This window comes from Pelophylax lessonae, assembly GCF_965119305.1.
Source record: "Pelophylax lessonae genome assembly, chromosome: 1".
Lineage (NCBI taxonomy): Eukaryota > Metazoa > Chordata > Amphibia > Anura > Ranidae > Pelophylax > Pelophylax lessonae.
Genome location: NC_138768.1, coordinates 677990577 through 678014917, shown reverse-complemented (window position 1 = coordinate 678014917; position 24341 = coordinate 677990577). Strand labels below are relative to the sequence as shown.

At 42.2% G+C, this 24341-nt stretch overlaps 1 protein-coding gene across 1 annotated transcript in view; it reads right to left on the bottom strand.

The window, feature by feature from the left end:
- Positions 1-23744, bottom strand: part of GUCY1B1 (guanylate cyclase 1 soluble subunit beta 1) — a 94864-nt gene extending 71120 nt beyond the window's left edge. The window contains exons 1-2 of the mRNA XM_082265615.1: positions 23610-23744; positions 7546-7619 (exon numbers count right to left, since the gene is read on the bottom strand). Of these exons, the coding sequence (XP_082121741.1) occupies positions 7546-7619; positions 23610-23612 (77 nt within the window). The 5' untranslated portion in view covers positions 23613-23744. The remainder of the gene's footprint in view (positions 1-7545; positions 7620-23609) is intronic.
- Positions 23745-24341: the final 597 nt, after the last annotated feature.

Below are 24341 nucleotides of genomic sequence, written 5' to 3'. Positions count from 1 at the left end.
CCCATTGGGGAGATTTACCTTCACTTCCTGTCCCATATCCAATACAGATAGAGAGATAAATTACCTGTGAATAAGGGAATTCCTTGAGGACCCCCAGGCCACCAGAACTAGTGTCCCCATTGGAAGATTTCCCCTCCATTATTTTTCTGGGGACAGCCCAAAATTAGGTGTTCTAATCCATCTCCACTCTATAAAACGTTTTGCCTTTAGTTATAATTTAAGAATTAGTGCTTAAACTGGATGTTTGAGTAACTTTAAAAGTCTGCACATTCATACATTCCTGATACGTCACAATATACAGCAGAAGTGTCATGTTTTATTAAAAAGCAGTTTTTGAATGCCTCTCAAGTGACTTTGTCTGGAATGAGATCATGTTATCACTTTGCTGCAGGGGGTTGGAATAATTTTCTCCTAAATGGTCAAGTCAGAGAGACTGCAGCAGAGGGCTGATTTGTGCTAGACGTTTGTGAACACGCTCAAGAACTGTACAGGCATTAGGATTTACATGATTGTGTTATCTCTGAGTCAGCATCTCAGTCCAGCAAGAGAAGGCTGGTCCTGGATCATGTCTGAACAAAGATGGTGCCATTGCTCTGGAGAGACAAGTAGACAAAGGCATTGTCAGGTGGAGTACTTTGAGAGTGAGAGTGGAAATGCAAAACTTTTTTTTTCATTTTGGATAAAGCAAAAGAGGGATATAAACCCTGAAAGTCTCTTTTGCCATCTGCATCCCATTTGGGAGATATCTCTTCACTTCCTGTCCTACAGCTAAAGCAGAAAGTGAGAGAAAATTCCTCCAAAGTGAGGGTATCCCTGGTTGTCACCACAGACACTGGAGCTAGTGCCCTCTTTGTAATGTTTTCCCTTATATTTCTGTTCTGTGGAAAACCCAAAATGTGGGATGTTCCTACACTTTCACTTGCTGTGATAATAGTAAATAAGAGAGAAAATCCCTCCAAAGTTAGGGAATCCCTGGTTGTCACCACAGTCACCTAAACTAGTGTGCCCATTGGAAGGTTTTCCCTACTATTCCTGTCCTGGGGACAACCCAAAATGTGGGATTTACTTATCCTTTCACTCTCTATGACATCGGTAAACACAGCTACCCTGACATCTGTGTGGGAGCAGGTGCATGTCCCCAGACCCATACTGTGTGAGTTCAGGGACCCCCACTTACATGGATGCCAGATTGGGAGCAGCGGCTGTGTTTGTGCAGGCGCTATATCCCAACTGACATTAATGGGACTGCCTGCACAGGGATACAAAGCACACCTGTCCAACCATGCGTGGGTAAACACATCCCTTCACCGGAATACACATATGTATGCCCTGTGTAAACGAGGTCTAATTTATAGATTTTTTTATATTTTTTATTAATTGAGTTTGAGAAACAATACTATGCTTGTGTTATTCTCACCCAACAAGTGTTGGCTAATCCAAACAGCCCGAGTCCATAGAACAGCAGGAGTCTAAAAAAGTGGTTGTCAACCTATGAGCTAAAGGGAGCCTCAAATGTGGCCCCTGAAATCATCAAAGTGTCACATATAATGTTCAATATATGTAATGCTTGAGGAACTTAAGACCTAATAGAGGAAATGAGGGTTAGAGAGTGTGGACATGCTACATTTGTGGCTGGGGACATGCTGCTAAAGACAATATGAAACTAGGAACATGGTACATGAGACTAGTAGAGATCAATGCTCTTACCTTAATCAACAAGCCCACTACTGACTGCTGAGGTCCAAAGGGCTGCACATCACATACCACAGGCCCACAAGTGGCCCTCGAGGCACAGATTTGGCACCAGGGATCAGAAGTGTCAAGTCCCTTCTCATGCTCAGTGCAGTGCATGACTACTGGGCTGAAGAAAGTAACTTTTCCAATGAAAGTGGAGAACTTCTCTAAAATGTTGTGCTGTCAAAAACATTTTGTGGACAGCATAATATCAAACATTTTTTTATGTTTGATATATAGTATGTCCAACCAGGCAGCATTATAACAACCTCCAGTTGTACAATTCTGGTGCCTATGCGATTATCAGTGAAAAACAGGAAATGAAGAGGGTATCCCGCTAGAAGTGAAAGCCTCTTTTCAATATCCTCTAAGGATACACAGAGCTGATTTCTAAAAATCGAAGCACAGAAAAGCTTCATTTAGTTCCAGATATTCTTGAACTACAGTATTACTATGGACAGCATCCTTTGTTCCAGTTTTCACCAATCATCCTTTCTATTACAAAGATTAGTTTAACCCCTGTAGCACTTAGCATAAATAAAACAATCAACTAATCACCTGTGCCTACCACAATTATGAATAATAATATATATATAAATCAATATAATATACATATAAACAAACGTGAACAATCTATATATCATCTAAAGCAGGCATGTCCAACCTGCGGCCCGGAACCCGCAGGTAATGCGGCCCACTGCCCCTTGACATTTTTTATTTCTGCTGGGGAGGAAGGAAGTCGAGTTGGGGGCACTGCCACAGAGGCTGCCTCGGAGGGGATCATCCACTAGTTGTGTTAAATTAGTGCTGGGGGCGCTTTAGCACAGGAAGGGCGAAGCAGCGTTTTATTACTTATATACCTTAACTATAGTAAATATTTTATATGCGGCCCGAGAAAATTTCTCTACACTCAATGCTGCCCAGAGAAGCTAAAAGGTTGGACACCCATGATCTAAAGTCTTCCTAACAAATCTTTGTGTCTTCTTTCATTAAATTCCACATGACACACACATGGACAAATGTGAACAATCAATATGTGATCGAAATAGGGTTAACACATTTTTGTGTCTTCGTTTGGTTGTAGCTCTCCACCCACAATTCAAAACACACTCACCGCTTAATTTGCCCTTCTATTTTGGAAAGGCAAATGCACTTGTGTATACAGTACATCTTTTAATCTGAATCCTGAAGATGAGACACTCTCCGCCATTAATTAAGGTGTGTATGCAATTAGAAGTTTGCTGGAACTAGCTAGATATACTACTCCTCATATGTAGCTCTCCACTATTCATATATAGTGTAAAAATACACACATTTATTAACATATAAAGTTATAATACAATATCAAATCACATGTTACTAATGCTCACTGGCATTATATGAAACAGCATGGGCAATATTATTGCTGTTCTCGGTATAGCTCTCCCTCTTTTAGGTCCAGTGGCCACAATGCTTTGAAATGCATATTTGCACAGATACAGTCAGGTCCATAAATATTGGGACATCAACACAATTCTAATCTTTTTGGCTCTATAATAGATTTGAAATGTATTCACTCTGGTGAAGTCTTCTCTTGATTGTTGACTTTGACACACATACACCTACCTCCTGGAGAGTGTTCTTGATCTGGCCAACTGTTGTGAAGGGTGTTTTCTTCACCAGGGAAAGAATTCTTCGGTCATCCACCACAGTTGTTTTCAGTGGTCTTCCGGGTCTTTTGGTGTTGCTGAGCTCACCGGTGCGTTCTTTCTTTTTAAGGATGTTCCAAACAGTTGATTTGGCCACACCTAATGTTTTTGCTATCTCTCTGATGGGTTTGTTTTGTTTTTTCAGCCTAATGATGGCTTGCTTCACTGATAGTGACAGCTCTTTGGATCTCATATTGAGAGTTGACAGCAACAGATTCCAAATGCAAATAGCACACTTAAAATGAACTCTGGACCTTTTATCTGCACCTTGTAAATTGCATAATGAGGGAATAACTCACACCTGGCCATGGAACAGCTGAGCAGCCAATTGTTCCATTACTTTTGGTCCCTTCAAAAGTGGGAGCCACATATACAAACTGTTGTAATTCCTACACAGTTCACCTGATTTGAATGTAAATACCCTCAAATTAAAGCTGAAAGTCTGCAGTTAAAGCACATCTTGTTTGTTTCATTTCAAATCCATTGTGGTGGTGTATAGAGCCAAAAAGATTAGAATTGTGTCGATGTCCCAATATTTATGGACCTGACTGTAAATAGCATACTAACATTGCATTCCTGCCTTAATCATGCTTTGTTTTGTTTAAGACTTCTTCCAATGTGGAACGTGGAAAATTTCAGCTGAGATATCATCGACCCTATGCACTTTCTATAGTCCTTTTAAGACCCTGCAAATTTTGCTTTAGCAGACCATCAATTTTTGAGTTACAATATCACCTCTGTACCAGTGGGTCAGCTACACACCAAAAACAATTTTGGATGTCAGTTTCTTTTCTGAAATAAAAAATTCCTCCTAGCCCTGAAGAAAAAGCCGCTATACACCCCTGATTTCCAGCGCTATACCCTGAGTACTCACTTATTCGCAAATGCAAGGCTGCTCATCTTTCAGGTTCAATCAAGGCTAGCGTACATTCTCCTGTAAGCCCAGGGTAGAGAACAGAGCCTTCACATCTATGGCTCATGGTAGAATGCTACAGAGACTGACACTCTCTACTAAATTTAGGATTGGCCCACTTTGTGGGAAAAATAGAGGACCTGTGACGCCATCAGAATACACTAAGGAAACCTTGAAAAAAGTATGTATGTATATATTTTTTTTAAAAGGATGTCAGAGTGCTATAAGAAAGGGGGGACCTGAGCCTGGAGTTGGGCTTAAAGCAATTGAAAACTGTCTATACCTAAAACAAATCTTACCATATTACAATCCTTTAATGGGATGATTTGAGCCCTAATAATCCATCCTTTCTGGTTATATAAGAAAGTTATAGCCAGGTTTAGGAACCTCTGGTGAAAGTTAGAATGAGTGTAACCTATCATGGGGGTTTGTCTACTAGAGATGTATATTGCCTGTTGTAACTGCTCAGATTCTCTATTTCATTCCTTTATACCTACACTGATAGAATGAAAGGTGAAATCTTAAAGATTGGTGGGTCAGTTGGCCGGTTATGGCAACATAAGCAGTTCTAAATAATAAAGAACGCACAGGTCTGGTAGGGGAGAGGCTTTCTACTGAAGCTGTGGCTACTTTAGAAAGACTTTGCACACCTTTCGTTTTTATGCACCTAGAATGTATTTAGAGCAGTTTTTCTAAACCTTTTTTTCCAGTCAAGGCACCCTTTCAAATTCTGCACAATCTCAGGGCACCCCATTATAAAATGTAAAAAAACGAAACAAATAGTTTTATGTAATTCAGCAACATCCACATATGTAGGACACCCAATGTTACAGCTGATTTATTCTTCCAAAACAAATACACCTTTGCACGCTGGTACTAACTAGTCTTTCAATGTTTCGGAGAGGGGAAGGATAGGGGCAAAAAAGGATGCCGTGCAGACACACAATAATCTGTTTATCAACCGGCAGCTAGAATGTTGTAATGGCGCACAACCTGTGATTTTGTAAAACGAAAAGGCAGACTTGATCCACCTTCTGGCTTCTATACAATTTTTGGGCAATTTTTAGGCATTTTGCTAAGGCACTTCTAAAGAAACATGAGGGCACCCTGTTGGAAAAAGGCTGATTTTGTGTATTTAAACTGAAAGTCCAGTTGGTAAAATAAATAGGTTAGTGCAATCTTCAAATACAACTTGCATAGAAAAAAAAAATCACAAAAACCAATCAAACTTTATGAGTTTCCTAATTGGTCTATTTGCTCACTTGGGGAAATAATAATGTTCTTCTAAAAGGACCTCATTGGATGCCGATGTGTTGGCAGAAAGATATACACTGTTGTAGGAAATTCTATAATCTGTTTTACAATCTGTAAAGTATATAAACTATATAAAGGAATGTTTTCCACTTTAACTGGTGAAGAACTTAAGAGCATTTATTCTTATACACATGCATTGAATGTCATGTAAGATTTAAATGAATCTGGATACAGTGGATGAAAGGCTGAAGTGTGCCGCATTAACATTCTTGCGTGAAGACAAATCCTTGTTGCACACGCAACTCGTAAACCAGAGTTTAATAAAACAGACCACCTAAACTGAAATATACTGTAGATAAAATTGGATGAATCCTCAAAGACATGCCTGAATGCTCATAGACTTGACTTTTTCACCTACATCAGCCTGCATTTGATAGTATCTACTTACACAATGAGTTTGTCACACCTTGGAAGGAGTATTGAAAGTCTAATTCAAATTCAAATTTAGGTATGATTTTTATTGCATAGTTACATTGGTTCAGCTTGGACCAGTGTAGGTAAGCATATATCATACCTGAGCCCTGTGATAGCAGCGATCTTTTAGGTGCTGTACTGAGCGTCTTCTCTTCTGCAAAGTAACCAAAGGTGGTCTCTTACTTGGCACTGCCACCAGAATGCATTGTATTTTTTTAATGGATACAAGGCATTCTCTGATTGGATGAGGTGGAGAGGTGGGTGGTGACATCACAATGTCCAACTCATTCAATCAGAGAACACCTTCTGTGAAAGGCGCAAGTGCCAAGTAAGAATCCCCCTGAGGTTACTAATACTAGAAAATCCACTTGGCACGGGACCTGAAGATTGCTACTATCACTGTAATAGTGCTGACCATGACAGTGATTTGCAGATTCCCCTTCACAGGTATGAGATATGCATACTTACTTTGGTCCAAGCTGGACTTATTATATATTAAAATGCATGCCTATAGGTAGGGCGGCACAGTGGTGTAGTGGTTAGCACATTCACCTAGTAGCAAGAGGGTTGCTGGTTCAAATCCCAACCACAACACTACCTGCCTGGAGTTTGCATGTTCTCCCTGTGCCTGCGTGGGTTTCCTCCCACACTCTAAAGACATGCTGGTAGGTTAATTGGATCCTGTATAAAATTGGCCCTACTATGTATGTATGAATGTGAGTTAGGGACCTTAGATTGTCCGCTTCTTGAGGGCAGGGACTGATGTGAATGTGTAATGTATATATAAAGTGCTGCGTAAATTGACAGCGCTATATAAGTACCTGAAATAATAATAAATAATAGGTCAGTTTTAACTTGCTTATGATTGAGCAGTATTTTTAGGGCAGTGTTTTCAATATAAAGCCAAGAACAAGAACACTGGGCCATGACCTGAAACTAGCAGAAGGAAGGTTCAAAATGAATAAAGTATTATTTACCAAAATAGTAGTTAATGCTTGGAATACACTTCCAGCAGTGGTCGTGAGTTAGTCAACAGTAAGTGGAACTAAACATGCTTTGGACAAACATAGATCTATACTAAGACAAAAAAAAATTGAAAAGAAAAAAAAAACGTAAAAATGGGCAGACTTGATGGACCACTTTTTTATAATTTTTTTTCTGCCATCACTATTCAATGTATTTATGTTTCTAAGCCCATAGCATTTAGGGCTCTGGCAACCTGTGATGCATGTACATCAACCCTGAAGTTATACAGATCAAGATTTTGAGTCAATTTTATTGAATTTACCAACAGTAGACAGACATATCTCAAGCAATTAATTTAGCTAAATGCAGCTTGAGGGCCATACATATTACATGGTTGCTAATGTTGGTTTTAATAGCCAATTGAAATCCTACTATGTGTGGTCTGTTTAGCAGCAATGCTGTTACCAATGATCAAAAAGTTGCATCCATATGAAATAGAGTAGATCATTAACTTACTTGATGTCTTCCCACACTTCTTCGCCATAGTTTCTTATCACCAACAATTCTAAGGCATGGTTGACAAACCCATACTATAAACAAAAAAAAAGAACTGTTATAAACAGTATAAATAAATGAACCTCACAAATACAAGATATTTTAAATCGGCAAGTGACTCAGCCCACCAGACTCCACCTACAATTTCATGTAGAGTAATCCTCTACAGCAGTTTTTTAAACCTTTTTTTCAGTCAAGGCACCCTTTAAAATTATAGACAATCTCAAGGGACCCTTTAAATTATGGACAGTCTTTAGGCACCCCATTCTAAAATGTAAAAATGATTCTAATAGCTGTACTGAATGCAACAACATTCACACATAGGACACCCAACGTTCAAGGTGATTTATTCTTCCAAAGCAAAGACACTTTTACACACTGGTACTTACTAATAATGTTTCTCTTTTCCCTCAAGTTCTCTCCATCACTCAGCTAATATCACCCCAGTGCTGAGGGAGAGGGACACAGGAGGGTCAAACAAGGACATTGTGGAGGCAACAGACATCTTCCTTATTAACTGTCTATGTCATTGATCGTTAGGATGCCAGTGTCTAGAAAGTCATAATGGTGCAAAATGAAAACCCGTGGATTTGTGTAACTAAAAGGCAGGTTTGATCCACCTGCTGGCTTGTATCCAAATTTTGATCAATTTTTATCCATTTTTCCAAAGTACCCTTGAAGAAACCTCAAGGCACCCCTGGGTGCCTGGGCACCCTGATTGAAAAATGCTGCTCTGCAGTACAACTCAACTCCAGGATTACCACTAATGACACTGAAATACAGTATGTTACAGTAGTTCTTGATACCACCCTTCTGATTCTCACTTCATCAGGCTGATAACTCATATTTCTTGTTGCAGGTTTGCATTTTGATGTCACATGCCTATTTTTTTATCCACCTTACCCAGATCCTTCCTGTGCTCTCCTTCTCTTATGAATGGCCTTATCAGCATCCTTTGGATCCACTGCCCAAAAACATGTTAGACTGACAGCACCATGCAATGGTTGCCTCAGGATTCAGAACATCTCATTTTGAGGTCTCATACACATGGATGTTTTTATAGTGTTAAAGGCTCAGTGGTTTGTATCTTAATGCAGGGCTTGACAAATTTGTTTGGAATCTAGGAGCCAGCTAAAAAAAGTTAGGAGCCAGTTTTTTTTTTTTTAACAACAAAGCTTTATTTTCAATGACGAAAATAACTGATCTTAAATTTAAACAGTGTAGCAAGGTTGGGGCTATAGGATATCCAGTGACCAAGAGTAACATATGCCACCTTAGGCCCCTTTCACACGGGCGCCTACGCTAAGCAGAATCCGCATGCTCAGTGGGGATCTCTCTGCTGATCCCTGCTAAGCAGGCGAATGACAGGTCCTGTCGGCTCTGCTATGCAGACACAGCCCATTCTCCTCTATAGGGCAATCAGATGGAAATGGACCGTCTGTTTCCATCCGATGCCATCCAATCCGATTCACTGGACGGATGGTAAATAGAACCACCATCCGTCTGTTTTTGGCGGCGGCTTGCCACTCCATAGAGACTGAAGGGTCCGATCAGGTCTGCCTGAAAAACTGACAGGCGGACCTGCTCAGAAAGCCAGTGTGAAAGGGGCCATCGGCTGTGTGGCATGGCACTGCAGGGAGATGATGAAAAATATGAAAAATAATATATTTTTTTTTTCCCAAACAAAAGATCAAAATATGAAAAATAATATATTTTTTTTTTCCCAAACAAAAGATCAACACATTGCAAGGAGATTGCAAAATGCAATTTTTAAAGTAAGGCCCCTTTCACACGGTCCACATTCCGTTATGGACCGTGCTCTGCTCAGCGGGGATTGATCCCCCCATCCCCGTTGAGCCGGCGGATGACAGCTCTGTCTCCGCACTGTGTGCGGAGAGGGAGGTGTCAGAGCCCTGCTGCTCTCTATGGGGAATTGGATGAGAGCGGACCGCCTGTCCGCTCTCATCCGATCCCATCCGATCCTCAGGACGGATGGAAGATAGGGGTCTCCATCCGTTCGGATTTCACGGACAGGATCGGATGCGGATAGCAGCGGGTGTCAGCGGACATGTCACCGCTGACATCCGCTGCTCCATAGGGCTGAATGGGGCATCCGATCAGATCCGCCTAAAAAACTGACAGGCGGATCTAATCAGAACGCCCATGTGAAAAAGCCCTAACACTCTTTTGCAGAAGTGCATAAATATGTAGAACACATTATCCTTGAACTTCCAGGAGAGAGCGGTGTAAAATGGGATTTAAAAATAAAAATAAAATCAAATAATAACCTCTTAGGAAGGAGAAGGCCGGGCATTGAGAACAAGCAGTGGAAATTCCTTGCATTCCTAGTTACTGCTTGTTGTCATTCTCCCGGCCACCACAAGAGGCCGCCAGTTCCCCATTGGCAGCATCTCAGTGAAGAAGGCCAAAAGCCAGGGCCTCAATTTTTGGATGATGCGGTAGTTTGAGCGCTCAGTGGGGCGCAAAGTGACAGGACATCTCCTGCAGTGCACCCCAGGCGCCAGGTCACTAATTCTAGTCGCACATGCGACCTGGCGCCCGGGGATTGTCGAACCCTGTTTTAATGCATTCATATCCCAGAGCCCCAGTCGGGAGTAAGCACGTACAGGTGCCTCCTTTGCACATGGCAAGGCTAAAGAGACACCTGCAAAAAGGGAGGCGAGGTGAGTGATTGGAGGTCAGGGTGGACAAACAATAAGGATGATGTTTACAGAAGCAGTCTATACAATGTGCATAAGTCCGGACTTCCAGACTTACGAAACTAAAATTTTAAAAAATGGTTTTAGTATCACTTTAAAGTGATACTTTAAAGTACTCCATTCTACTCCAGTACTCTAGTGTTGTCTCTGGCTCCAGCACCATTTCCTTCAGGTCCTGCTTTCACAGGAGAAACTGAAGGCAGCAGAGCCAAAGGCTCCTGCTGCATTAAGCCAATTTCCTGTGAGGAGGAAGTAGAGGATTGGCTTACCATTGCATCCAAAGACACACACAACCCAATTCTGGAGTATGCATGAGCAAAGACCTCCTTAGCACCCAGCTTTATACAGTAACAGGAGGCATTCCAGAGAAGGGAGAAACTGACAGTACCGATGGGGACTGCCACAAGAGGATAATAGCAACCTTTGTGTGCAATATTGTTGCACAGAGCAGGCATTACTTTGTTTTATTAAAAAAGAAAAAAAAAAAAAGATAGCCTTTAGTATTACTTTAAGCCTCAGCTTGTAAACAAGTGCCTGACATATATCGATTAGTAGTTACAAAAGTACCTTTCATGTCTACTGTTGGAGTTATAAATATATTAATAGAAGTACTCAATCTCAGTGTATTTTTTAATAACCATTGTGATATTGGGGAATTTAGCTCAGTGATAAAAGCATTTGTACTAGAACCATGCCAGTTCGAACTGTGGCTCAGGGCTTTCAGCCCACTTTTATTAAACAAAATGAAGGTAAAGCAAAATCCTTTACATCAGGATTTTGCATGCAGGGGTTTCAATTTCACACAGCTAAACAGGTAACAGAAATGCCAAGCCATCTGGCTTTCTATTCAGCAGCACTGCTGCTCTTTTCCCCGATCCCTTAGACCATCCAACTCTTCTGGCTCTCTGGGCTCTCCTGGCTCACTATTTACAGCATCCTGATGTACAGGCCCACTCCCTGGCCTCTCAACAAAGAATCTCCTGGCCACCGGGCCCGAATTCCCTTGACTTGCTTATTCAACTCAGCTCCTCTAGTCCTCCAGATTAGCTTAGCTGTACCGACTCTCTTAGTCCTGTGGGTAAGTAATCTCTCCTCCAACATGAAGTCCTCCCTCATGAGTAGAGCACCCATCTAATGGGAGTATGCCTGTCTCCTGGATAAAGCATAAACCTATTTCCTATATCAAATAGTTTGTGTATGCGCTCCTAGGTCGCAGGATACCTAGGCGCAAAATGATAAAGGTGCCACATCCTTGATAATGGAATTGGAAAAGCAAAAAGAAAGGATTTTGGACTTTATTGGCACCAGTATTAAAAATGTATATTTTTATTATTAGAAAATCACAAAGAACATTTATGACAAAGACAAGAATATTAAAAAGTAACAGACAAACAGTTTACATACAATAAAATAAGGCGGCAAAGCCTCAAAACGGTGTGCAAGTGGAGTCACACAGCATAGTAGGTGATTTACAATTATAACGACAATCACATATATCACAGAGTAACCTATATTCATAAGGCAGCCATAGAGAGGGGTATACAACCGTCTCTGGAGGTCGTCTATACAATGCGGATGAGCAGATGTTGAGTTAAATCCAAGTTGCCCTACATGTTTCGCTTAACACTGTAAGCTTCCTCTGGAGCACGTGGTATAAGCAAACATCTGAAAAGAATTCAGGTGATAAATCTTTATAAATGAAATGAGCCTGGTAGGCTATAGAGAATAACGAGGGGGTTGGTTCGTTGGAGTTGGAGCAAACTGCCTAACACACATGCCAGAATTAACAAGGCTATGTAGGACTTTTATCATCATATGACATGAGTCCTGGTAAAATCCCGGACAAACACAATTAATAAGAGGGTAATAATGAGGCCGGGTGGGAAGGACCCAGAGGCACAGAGGTCCAGAAAAGATATTGAGGTAGGTACACCTCGTATATCTATGGATCCAGATGTGTTAAGGCAGAGATTTGCTCCAGACCATGGCGGTATCTCCCATTCAGGGGGGTCCTTTGGTCATTTGGTCTGGAGCAAATCTCTGCCTTAACACATCTGGATCCATAGATATACAAGGTGTACCTACCTCGATATCTTTTCTGGACCTCTGTGCCTCTGGGTCCTTCCCACCCAGCCTCATTATTACCCTCTTATTAATTGTGTTAGTCCGGGATTTTACCAGGACTCATGTCATATGATGATAAAAGTCCTACATAGCCTTGTTAATTCTGGCATGTGTGTTAGGCAGTTTGCTTCAACTCCAACGAACCAACCCCCTCGTTATTCTCTATAGCCTACCAGGCTCATTTCATTTATAAAGATTTGTCACCTGAATTCTTTTCAGATGTTTGCTTATACCACGTGCTCCAGAGGAAGCTTACAGTGTTAAGCGAAACATGTAGGGCAACTTGGATTTAACTCAACATCTGCTCATCCGCATTGTATAGACGACCTCCAGAGACGGTTGTATACCCCTCTCTATGGCCGCCTTATGAATATAAGTTACTCTGTGATACATGTGATTGTCGTTATAATTGTAAATCACCTACTATGCTGTGTGACTCCACTTGCACACCGTTTTGAGGCTTTGCCGCCTTATTTTTATGTATGTAAACTGTTTGTCTGTTACTTTTTAATATTCTTGTCTTTGTCATAAATGTTCTTTGTGATTTTCTAATAATAAAAATATACATTTTTAATACTGGTGCCAGTAAAGTCCAAAATCCTTTCTTTTTGCTTTTCTTAAACCTATTTCCTGACCGGAGCCTGGAGCTATGGCCATGCCTCACTTATAATGAGTGTGCACACCTTCACAACCTTCAGATCTCCAGTTAGATCTGGACACAGGATTGAAGGCTTCATCCCAGCGAAGACTCTTTAACCAGCTTCCGCCTGCGCTATAGCTGAAAGGGCGTACATAAACATCCTCCCATGATCGCGCTGCCCACGCACACCCTGAGGACTCGAGGTAAAGGGCCAATCACAGTGGCTCTTTACCACGTGATCAGCTGGTTCCAATGACAGCTCATCACGGATGTAAACACAAGCCAGTTATCAGCATTTTCTTTCCTCATGCTGATAGCAGGAGGAGAAAAAAAGAGAGCAGATAACCGGTTTGTGTTAAAGGGACATTGGAGCTGATAATCAAGGACACTGATTATCAGTGTCCTCTTTACCAGTGCAGCCCCAAAAGTGCCCACCACTACTGCCAGTTAGTGTCAACCAATGCTGCCAATCAGTGTCCACCAGTGCTGGCAATCTGTGCCCACTAGTGCTGCCAATCAGTGCCCATCAGTGCTACAAATCAGTGCCTCCTCATCAGTGTCATCTATTAGTGCCAATCAGTGCCACCTTATTAGAGCCCCCTCATCAGAGCCCACCAGTGCCGCTTCATTAGTACCCATCAATGTCAACTATCAGTGCCCATCGGTGCCGCCTTATCAGTGCCTGGGCAGCAAAGGGGTGAAAGTGCCCAGTAGGCAATTTGTTAAAGGCTTTGGACTTCAGACCCTGGTTACAAAACCCAAAAACTGAAAACCCAGTCTTCTTCGTTCAGACACAGCACTCTGTAACTAAGCACTTTGCAACTCAGCACTTTGCGTTAGTGTAAGCCCTGTGTCACATTTCCCTAGCACTGTCACACGAGTTAGCAGGTTTTACTGGCATTTAGAAAGTTTCAGAATACAGGCTAGTATCCCTAGAGCAAGAGTACAGAAAGGTGTGCAGCCTGAATACCCTTCAGCATTAGTGAGTATGGTATGAGAGGAGTCCTGGATGAAGGGGTAGCCCGTGAAGGAATCAGTGCTTAATGCTGAATGGTAGCAGGCTTTTGAGCATCCTCAGTGCATTAACTGGGATGCCAGTACAGAACAAGAGTTTAGTTAAAATGTAGTGAAATACAGTGGGGATCGAAAGTTTGGGCACCCCAGGTAAAAATTTGTATTAATGTGCATAAAGAAGCCAAGGAAAGATAGAAAAATCTCCAAAATGCATCAAATTACAGATTAGACATTCTTATAATATGTCAACAAAAGTTAGATTTTATTTCCATCATTGACACTTTCAAAATTACAGAAAACAAAAACAAATGGCGTCTGCAAAAGTTTGGGCCCCCTGCAGAATTTGTAGCATGCACTGCCCCCTTTGCAAGGCTGAGACTTGCCAGTGTCATGTATTGTTCTCAATCATCGTCTGGGAAGACCAGGTGATGCCAATCTCAAAGGTTTTAAATGCCCAGACTCATCTGACCTTGCCCCAAAAGTCAGCACCATGGGATCTTCTAAGCAGTTGTCTAGAAAACTGAAACTGAAAATAGTTGACGCTCACAAAGCTGGAGAAGGCTATAAGAAGATAGCAAAGCGTTTTCAGATGTCAATATCCTCTGTTCGGAATGTAATTAAGAAATGGCAGTCATCAGGAATAGGGGAAGTTAAAGCAAGATCTGGAAGACCAAGAAAAATATCAGACAGAAAAGCTCGCATGATTGTGAGAAAAACAATTCAAAACCCACGTTTGACTGCACGATCCCTCCAGAAAGATCTGGCAGACACTGGAGTTGTGGTACACTATTCCACTATAAAGAGATACTTGTACAAATATGGTCTTCATGGAAGAGTCATCAGAAGAAAAGCTTTGTCCTCACCACAAAAATCACAGTTTGAACTTTGCAAATGAACATATAGACAAGCCTGATGAATTTTGGAAACAAGTTCTGTGGACCGATGAGGTTAAAATTGAACTTTTTGGCCGGAATGAGCAAAGGTACGTTTGGAGAAGAAGGGGCACAGAATTTAATGAAAAGAACCTCTGTCCAACTGTTAAGCATGGGGGTGGATCAATCATGCTTTGGGGTTGTATTGCAGCAAGTGGCACAGGGAACATCTCACGAGTAGAAGGAAAAATGGATTCAATAAAATTTCAGCAAATTTTGGATGGTAACTTGATGCCATCTGTGAAAAAGCTGAAGTTAAAGAGAGGATGGCTTCTACAAATGGATAATGATCCTAAACACACCTCGAAATCCACGGGGGATTACATCTAGAGGCATAAACTGAAGGTTTTGCCATGGCCTTCACAATCTCCTGACCTCAACATAATTGAAAATCTATGGATAGACCTTAAAAAGACAGCCCAGAAATCTCAAAGAACTGGAAGACTTTTGTAAGGAAGAATGGGCAAAGATACCTCAAACAAGAATTGAAAGACTCTTGGCTGGCTACAAAAAGCGTTTACAAGCTGTGATACTTGCCAAAAGGGGCAGTACAAGATATTAATTTTGCAGGGTGTCCAAACTTTTGCAGACGCCATTTTTTTGTTTTCTGATATTTTGAAAGTGTAAATGATGGAAATAAAATCTAACTTTTGTTGACATATTATAAGAATGTCTAATCTGTAATGTGATGCCTTTTGGAGATTTTTCCATCTTTCCTTGGCTTCTTTATGCACATTAATACAAATTTTTACCTGGGGTGCCCAAACTTTCGATCCCCACTTTACTTATCACTGGAGACCAATTTTTCTCTATTGGGGAATAGAGGCTCCTAAGGCTCAGTCCACTCACAACTGTTTTTCCAATATATGGTAGATACTGCAGCATATAGGGACTCTGAAAGTAAGGTTCCTATGCTTAAAGTGTATGTCAGGGCAAAACTAAAACAAAACATTCTCTCAAAGAAATGCACATTTCTTCATGTTTTTTTGCCTTTACAGACCCTGCAAGTACAAAAAAAAAATACCCAGTGATCTGCAAGAAATGCATTTGGCTCTTAAGTCCCGCTATGGGCTGACAACACACATCATTTTTGAGGACTGAGTGGTGTCAGCCCTGCCCTGTTTTCTTTTTCTATACTACTGAAACCCTCACCCTATCCCATTTTTTAAAACAAAGAGACTAATCATACTTTAGTTCCAAGATAACAACTAGGCAAGCTAATTAGACTTGTTAGGATATCACAGGATGTACATACAGTAGGACACAGGACAGCTCTGAATTTCTGACACTATCAACAGATACTTGTTTGCACTTACCAAAAGCTAGCTAATAGGTTAAGTTCATTGTTAGGGTTTACCTCCACTTTACGCTTTCATGTCTGCAAATGTATTACAGCAATTACACTAAAGTGGTTGTAAATCCTAACAGATACCCAGTGAAGTGACTGGGCTCAGGTGATACACAGAGATTAACCACTTGCCTACTGTGCACTTAAACACCCTTCCCATCCAGGCCAATTTTCAGCTTTCAGCGGTCGCACACTTTGAATGACAATTGCGCGGTCATGCTACACTGTACCCATATGAAATTTTTATCATTTTTTTCACACAAACAGAGCTTTCTTTTGGTGGTATTTAATCACCTCTGGGTTTTTATTTTTTACAAAAAAAAAGAAAAAAGACAGAAAATTTTGAAAAAAAAAAAAGTTTTTCTTATAAGCGAGTAAATTTTGAAAATAAATTTTTCTCCCTCACTGATGTGCGCTGATGAGGCTGCACTGATGGGCACTGATAGGCTGCACTGATGGGCACTGATGAGGTGGCACTTATGGGCACTGATGAGGTGGCACTTATGGGCACTGATGAGGTGGCACTTATGGGCACTGATGAGGAGGTACTAATATGCCGCACTGATGAGCACTGATAGGCGGCACTGATAGGCGGCACTGATAGGCGGCACCGCTGGGCACTGAGAGGTGGCACTGCTGGGCACTGAGAGGTGGCACTGCTGGGCACTGAGAGGCGGCACTGACGGGCGGCACTGATGGGCACTGATAGGCGGCACTGATGGGCACTGGCGGATGGCACTGATGGACACTGATGGGTGGCACTGATGAGCACTGATGGGTGGCACTGATGGGCAGCACCATCAGTGCCCACACTCAGTGCCCATAGTGCTGCCAGTCAGTGCTCATCAGTGCCTAGATGAGCAGGCACTGATGGGCACTGACTGGCAGCACTATGGGCACTGATTGTGGGCATTGATGGGGGCACTGATGGCGGGCACTGTGGGCACTGATGGGGGGGCAATGTGTGTGTTTTTTTTACCTTTAGTAATCAGGGCACTGGTGATCAGTGCCCTGATTACATTTCTCTGTGTCCCCAGCGGCTGTCGGCTCCCCCTCCTTCCTCACACTGCAGTGTCTGTGTGAGGAAGGAGCGCCGGCGATGAGAGATGATCTCATATGTTTACATATGAGATCATCTCTCATTGGACGGCTTGATCACGTGGTGAATGGCCGCTGTGATTGGCCATTCACCACGATCTGTGATCGGCCGTGTCCAAGGGACACGGCCGACACATATTCTCCCCGATGCGCGCTTGCGGGAGCACGCCGGGGGCGTGTCACTGGAGGCCGTTTAAAAACGGCCTCCCGAAAATTCGAGTCCGCACTGCAGCCATATATAGGCTGTAGCGCGGATGGGAGAAAGTTAAACAAATCCTCCTGCATAGGTTGCACCTATTTATCTGCAGTCTTCCCTTATCTACACCCATTCAAAGTGCAGCATTTTTACAGCTTGTCTGAGCTGTCACAAAGCAGGAGGTGGGGAGCTGAAGTTACACTCTGCAGAGCTCATTGAGGAGAGCTGAGAGCTGAATGGAGGAACAGAGCTGACACTGTCAGTCACAGGCTGTGTGCTGGAGCTCCCTCCTCTGTCACATTTCTTACATATTGGGGGTATGTTTACTAAAGCTGGAGAGTGCAAAATCAGGCCCACTACTGCAAAGAAACCAATCAGCTTTCCTTATTTCTGAGTGCACCAGCTTTAGTAAATCTACCCCTTGGTGTCAGGAAAACGTATCAAAAGTGGTTCATGCTAATAGCAGAGGAACGAAGCAGCAGACAGAAATGACACTTAGCGCTCTGGGCTAAGACAAGCACACACTATAGAGCAGTGATGGCGAACTCTGGCACCCCAGATGTTTTGGAACTACATGTCCCATGATGCTCTTGCACTGTAGTTGAGGTTCACCATCACTGCTATAGAGGGATATACTTTGTTTATATTTTATGTCCTATGTTTGCAACCACTTTAATTCACCCTGCTGGGTTGTAAAACACTTTTCTGTTATAAAACATGAAACTGAAGGAGTGTGTGCACAGGAGCACCTATATTATTCAGGTAGCAGTTCATGTGGGAAACAAATTTGGGTGAGAACAAAGGGGGGAACTATGGTGGAGACACATTGAGGCTTGGTTGGTTCATCAAGGGATACAGTCAGGGTGGGTAAGCCTATTGCCCTCCATCTATATATGCCTTAACACTTTTGGAGGACTGAGAAGGCACAGTGAAAGGCCACCATATAAAAGAATATCAAGCTAACATTTATAAACAAATGTGCAAAACCACACAATATTACATTTGAGGATGCAGGTGGCTAGGGAGAATCAGTTGTATCCTGGAAGCCAGAGCTACAACCTCAGCTCCCATTTACAAATGAGCGATTCGTCACATGTTTCCAAAAACACAACACAATAATATTTCTATTTTTTTCTATGGGGTCAGGTCACATCTGAGTAATGTTCAATCATCGATTGCACCAAAGAAGTACAGGAGTTTAGTTGGGAATAGGATTGCGTGCTTTTGGGGTCATATGGGGTCATGTAGCTGCAGGAGGAAAATGGAGGAGATTTGTTTCTCTGTATGCTACCCCTGCCACTCCTCCTATCCGGTTCACTTGTGTTCTGCTGTCTCTGGACCTCTGAGTGCTCCCCTGCCCCCCCCCCCCCCTACTGTGCTTCCCCTCCCCCCACTGTGCTCCCTTCCCTCTCCTGCCGCCTGCTGCAGGGGATGTGTCACAATAGAGAACCAGGAAGGGGTCAGTAAATATGTAATTTAACACCTCCTTCCTAGGAGTCAGTGACATTGTAAAAAAAATAAAATAAAATGATAAAAAATAATACAATTAAAATACCAAAAAATAAAAACTACTGACACCAGTGGGTGAACTTCCAGGATAGCAAAGGTCAAACTTTTGCGACAGGGCCCTGGCATTCCACCACTGTGGGGAGGCCCCAAGATGGTAGGAGGGGGGCCCACTGTAGAACTTGTGAAAGAGTCCTGCTGCAGGACCGTAATAAAGGGCCCCGAAACGAGAGTAAAGGGCCCCAGGATCAGTGAGAAGAGCCCCAGGCTTGAAGGGAAGGGCCCTGGCCAGGGGTCCGGGGGGCCCTTCGTGTTTTTTTGTACTGGGGCCCTGAAGGTTCTAGTTACGCCTCTGAGAAGCAGGATAACTTAGACTGTAGTTGAGCGCTGGGGTTTTAAAGCCCAAATAATTTAGATACAAGGTCTGCAATGTTTACCTCTACTTCAACAGTACAACACCTGTCAGGTTCATCGCCAGTGTCATCACCTTCTCCCTGGCTTCTGCTAGGTCCTTTAATTGGCTAGCGTGGGAAAACGTAACTTCCGCACAGAAGTGTACCCTGAGCTATACAAGCACAGGTAAACGTACATTTTTTTTAAAGACTGCAAGCAGGTAAAATGATTTTTATTGCAGAGACATTGCACATCTCTTCTATCATTAAAGAAGTAGTGTGGGAATGAAAAAAGCAAGCATCCAGTATCTCACGAAAGTGAGTACACCCCTCACATTTTTGTAAATATTTTATTTTATCTTGTAACAATACTGAAGAAATTACACTTTGCTACAATGTAAAGTAGTGAGTGTACAGCTTGTATAACAGTGTAAATTTGCTGTCCCCTCAAAATAACTCAACACGCAGCCATTAATGTCTAAACCACTGTCAACAAAAGTGAGTACACCCCTAATAAAAATGTAAAAATTGAGCACAGTTAGCCATTTTCCCTGTCGTGTGTGACTCCTTAGTGTTACAAGGTCTCAGGTGTGAATGGGGAGCAGGTGCGTTAATTTTGGTGTTATCGCTCTCACTCTCTCATACTGGTTACTGGAAGTTCAACATGGCACCTCATGGCAAAGAACTCTCTGAGGATCTGAAAAAAAGAATTGTTGCTCTACATAAAGATGGCCTAGGCTATAAGAATATTGCCAAGACCCTGAAACTGAGCTGCAGCACGGTGTCCAAGACCATACAGCGGTTTAACAGGACAAGTTCCACTCAAAACAGGCCTTGCCATGGTCGACCAAAGAAGTTGAGTGCACATGCTCAGCGTCATATCTGGAGGTTGTCTTTGGGAAATAGATGTATGAGTGCTGCCAGCATTGCTTCAGAGGTTGAAGGGGTGGGGGGTCAGCCTGTCAGTGCTCAGACCATACGCAGCACACTGCATCAAATTGGTCTACATGGCTGCCGCCCCAGAAGGAAGCCTCTTCTAAAGATGATGCACAAGAAAGCCTGCAAATAGTTTTCTGAAGACAAGCAGACTAAGGACAAGGATTACTGGAACCGTGTCCTGTGGTCTGATGAGCCAAAGATAAACTTATTTGGTTCAGATGGTGCCAAGTGTGTGTGGCAGCAACCAGGTGAGGAGTACAAAGACAAGTGTGTCTAGTCTACAGTCAAGCATGGTGGTGGGAGTGTCATGGTCTGGGGCTGCATGAGTGCTGCCGGCACTGGGAGCTACAGTTCATTGAGGGAACCATGAATGCCAACAAATACTGTCACATACTGAAGCAGACCATGATCCTTCAGATAATAGGCTGCAGGGCAGTATTCCAACATGATAACAACCCCAAACACACCTCCAAGACCACCACTGCCTTGCTAAAGAAGCTGAGGGTAAAGGTGATGGACTGGCCAAAAAGATCTCCAGACCTAAACCATATTGAGCATCTGTGGGGCATCCTCCAACTAAAGGTGGAGGAGCGCAAGGTCTCTAACATCCAGCTCCGTGATGTCATCATGGAGGAGTGGAAGAGGACTCCAGTGGCAACCTGTGAAGCTCTGGTGAACTCCATGCCCAAGAGGGTTAAGGCAGTGCAGGAAAATAATGGTGGCCACACAAAATATTGACACTTTGGGCCCAATTTGGACATTTTCACTTAGGGGTGTACTCACTTTTGTTGCAAGCGGTTTAGACATTAATGGCTGTATGTTGAGTTATTTTGAGGGGACAGCAAATTTACACTGTTATACAAGCTGTACACTCACTACTTTACATTGTAGCAAAGTGTCATTTCTTGTTGTCACATGAAAAGATATAATAAAATATTTACAAAAATGTGAGGGGTGTACTCACTTTGGTGAGATACTGTACATACTCATCTCCATCAGTCTGATGCTGCATCTGTCCACCGCTGGCTTTAAGTCTGAGAACAGAGATGCACATGACCGCTGATCACTCCGTTTTCTTGGTGCAGAGATTGGTGGCTGTCACTGGAGGGCCAGGCTGAGGAGGAGGAGGAGGAGGAGGAGGAGGAGGAGGAGGAGGAGGAGGAGGAGGGGGGGGCTACTGGCTCAGGCTCTCAGTGGTGCGCTAAGAGGCTGAAACCGCTGCCAATCAGCATATCTGGGTGGATCCCGACATTATTGCGGCTCTGTGACATCAGCCAACAGCAGGCTTTAGCATGCTGTCAGCTGATTCTGGGTCACAGGAGATCACAAGTCCTGAATACAAACATGACCAAAAAAAAGCTTTGGCCATACTTCCCTTAGTGGTGGGCCTACACCTTTTGATAAATTATTGATTTAATTTTCAATTGAAATCTCCTGATTGTAAAAATCAATCGATAGCATACAACCCATTCATTTGATTTGTCACACAGAATTGGATTTCAATATGTCATTGAAGGATATAATCACAAATTCCTGATAACATCTCTTTTTTTACCAGGCAATCTCATAATCCGAATAATCAAAATATGACCAAATTCATAAACAAAGCACCTCAGTGCTGCCGATCGATGCAAACTGATCAATAATTTTCTGTTCTGTCCGATCGCATCTGATCTAAATCGAGATCAATTGGAAGGGAAGTTTTGCCTTTTTAACTGTTTGCTGATTAATTTTTTTTTTATTGGATCGCACATCGATTAAATAATAGAAGCAAAGCATGCATATCCATCATAAAAACCTTCCTGATCTTTTTTTTTTTTTTTTAGATTTTAGTTCCTTTTTCATGTTTTCAAAACAATATCTTCCAGCTGCTGTTCCATATGTTTAAATATAAATGTGTCCTGGGCCAGTCTCCTTTTATGGAGGCAGAAAATAAAGTGACGCATTGAAGCCCAGGGCCTTCCTCATACTCACAATCTCGGTTCATGCACTGACGTATACAGTTGTGACTGCGTCCCCAATTATTTACGTTGAAGATGAAGCATAGCCATCTTCCCAGCATATTCCAACCTGATGTTGGATGAAACAGCCCGGATATGGGAGAAGCGATTCATCGGATTAGTATTGTGCACTTGATAGTGTTCTGGGTTTTGCTAGAGCTGTCTAGCTTAGGGGGGGGGGGGGTCATTGTTTATGACAGTCGGGGCTGGAAATGTTACATAATTGGAGACAAAGAAATAATTACGGAAAGAGCAAAAGAGAGGGGAGGGAACATAAAAAGAAATAAATACTGTCGCCTAAAGGGCTGCAGAAAGGGAAAATCCTTTAAGGAATGATATAAAACACCCACCCACATTGGTTGTACTGTGCACTATTCATGAGCTGTCATCACAGCATCTGAATACATGGATGTGAGGCTGCTGATCCATACCGCACCATTGCAAGAATAACCCAATTGTTCATATGAAGCCTTTGCATCCTGGAAATGATTTATAATATGCCCAGGGTGCAGGATAAAATTATAATAATGATAGATAATATACAGAGGGTGCAGGATAAAATTATAATAATTATTTATAATATACCCAGGGTGCAGTGTACTCATCTAATAATGCTATATATATATATACCCTGCATTTATTATCTATCATTATTAGATGAGTACACTGCACCCTGTATATATATATATATATATATATATATATATATATATATATATATATATATATATATACAGGGTGCAGTGTACTCATCTAATAATGATAGATAATAAATGCAGGGTGCAATGCAATCACCTAATAAATATATATATACATATACATGTATATATATATATATATATATATATATATATATACGTACAGGGTGCAGTGTACTCATCTAATGATACATATTATATCCAAGGTGCAGTATAAAAATCGAATAATGAGATGTAATATAGCCAGGGTGCAGAATAACAATCTATTAAAGATCTATAACATACCCAGGGTGCAGTGTAACAATGTAATAGTGACCTATAACATAGGCAGGGTGCAGTGTAACAATGCAATAGTGATCTATTACATACCCAGGGTACAGTGTAACAATGTAATAGTGAGATCATCATATGCACTTACCATCCTGCTAGCTGCTGCCCTGCCCACGGAATGGAACAGAAAGAGTTACTTAGTGACAGTGTCTGCAGCGCTAATGAAGCTTAGGGAAGCTGGAGAACAGACCCGGACACATCGCCCCGCCCTTTATTGACAGGCAGCGCTTCACAGCCAATGACCGAGCGCCCAGTGCGGGCTTTCGCCCAATCCCCGAGCTGACGTTGGTTAGTGTGGAGCGGAGGATGCCTGGCATAACAATGAGCGCAGAGAGCGGAGAATCATCCTCTTCTCTTGTTGCTGCAGCAACGGAAAAGTCACATTCAACTGCTGGGAAATCTTCGTGCTCTGCTGCAGTGTGGGAGGCAGAGGGTTAAAGGCAGGCTGGATGACGCAGGAAGAGATGGTATACACAGTATGCATATGTCACAGACATGGGAATACATGTACATGTGTGTTCCTTCACAGTACAACTGGAGATTGCAATTGGACATGCAGGAAATCTTGTAAAATGAAGGGGGGGAAGTATATGTATATATATATGTGTGTGTGTGTATACTGTATATACAGCTGGTAAAATAAGGTAAATATATTTCTATAGGTGCTATTGGCATGAAATTTTCATCACATTGGTAACAACCCATGCAATCCAAACAAATACGTTCAGAAATTAAGTTATGTGCCTGAACCGTTGATTATTTTCGCCAAATTCTGACCCTACCATACCATCTAAATGTCGCAGCTGAAATTCAAGCTCAT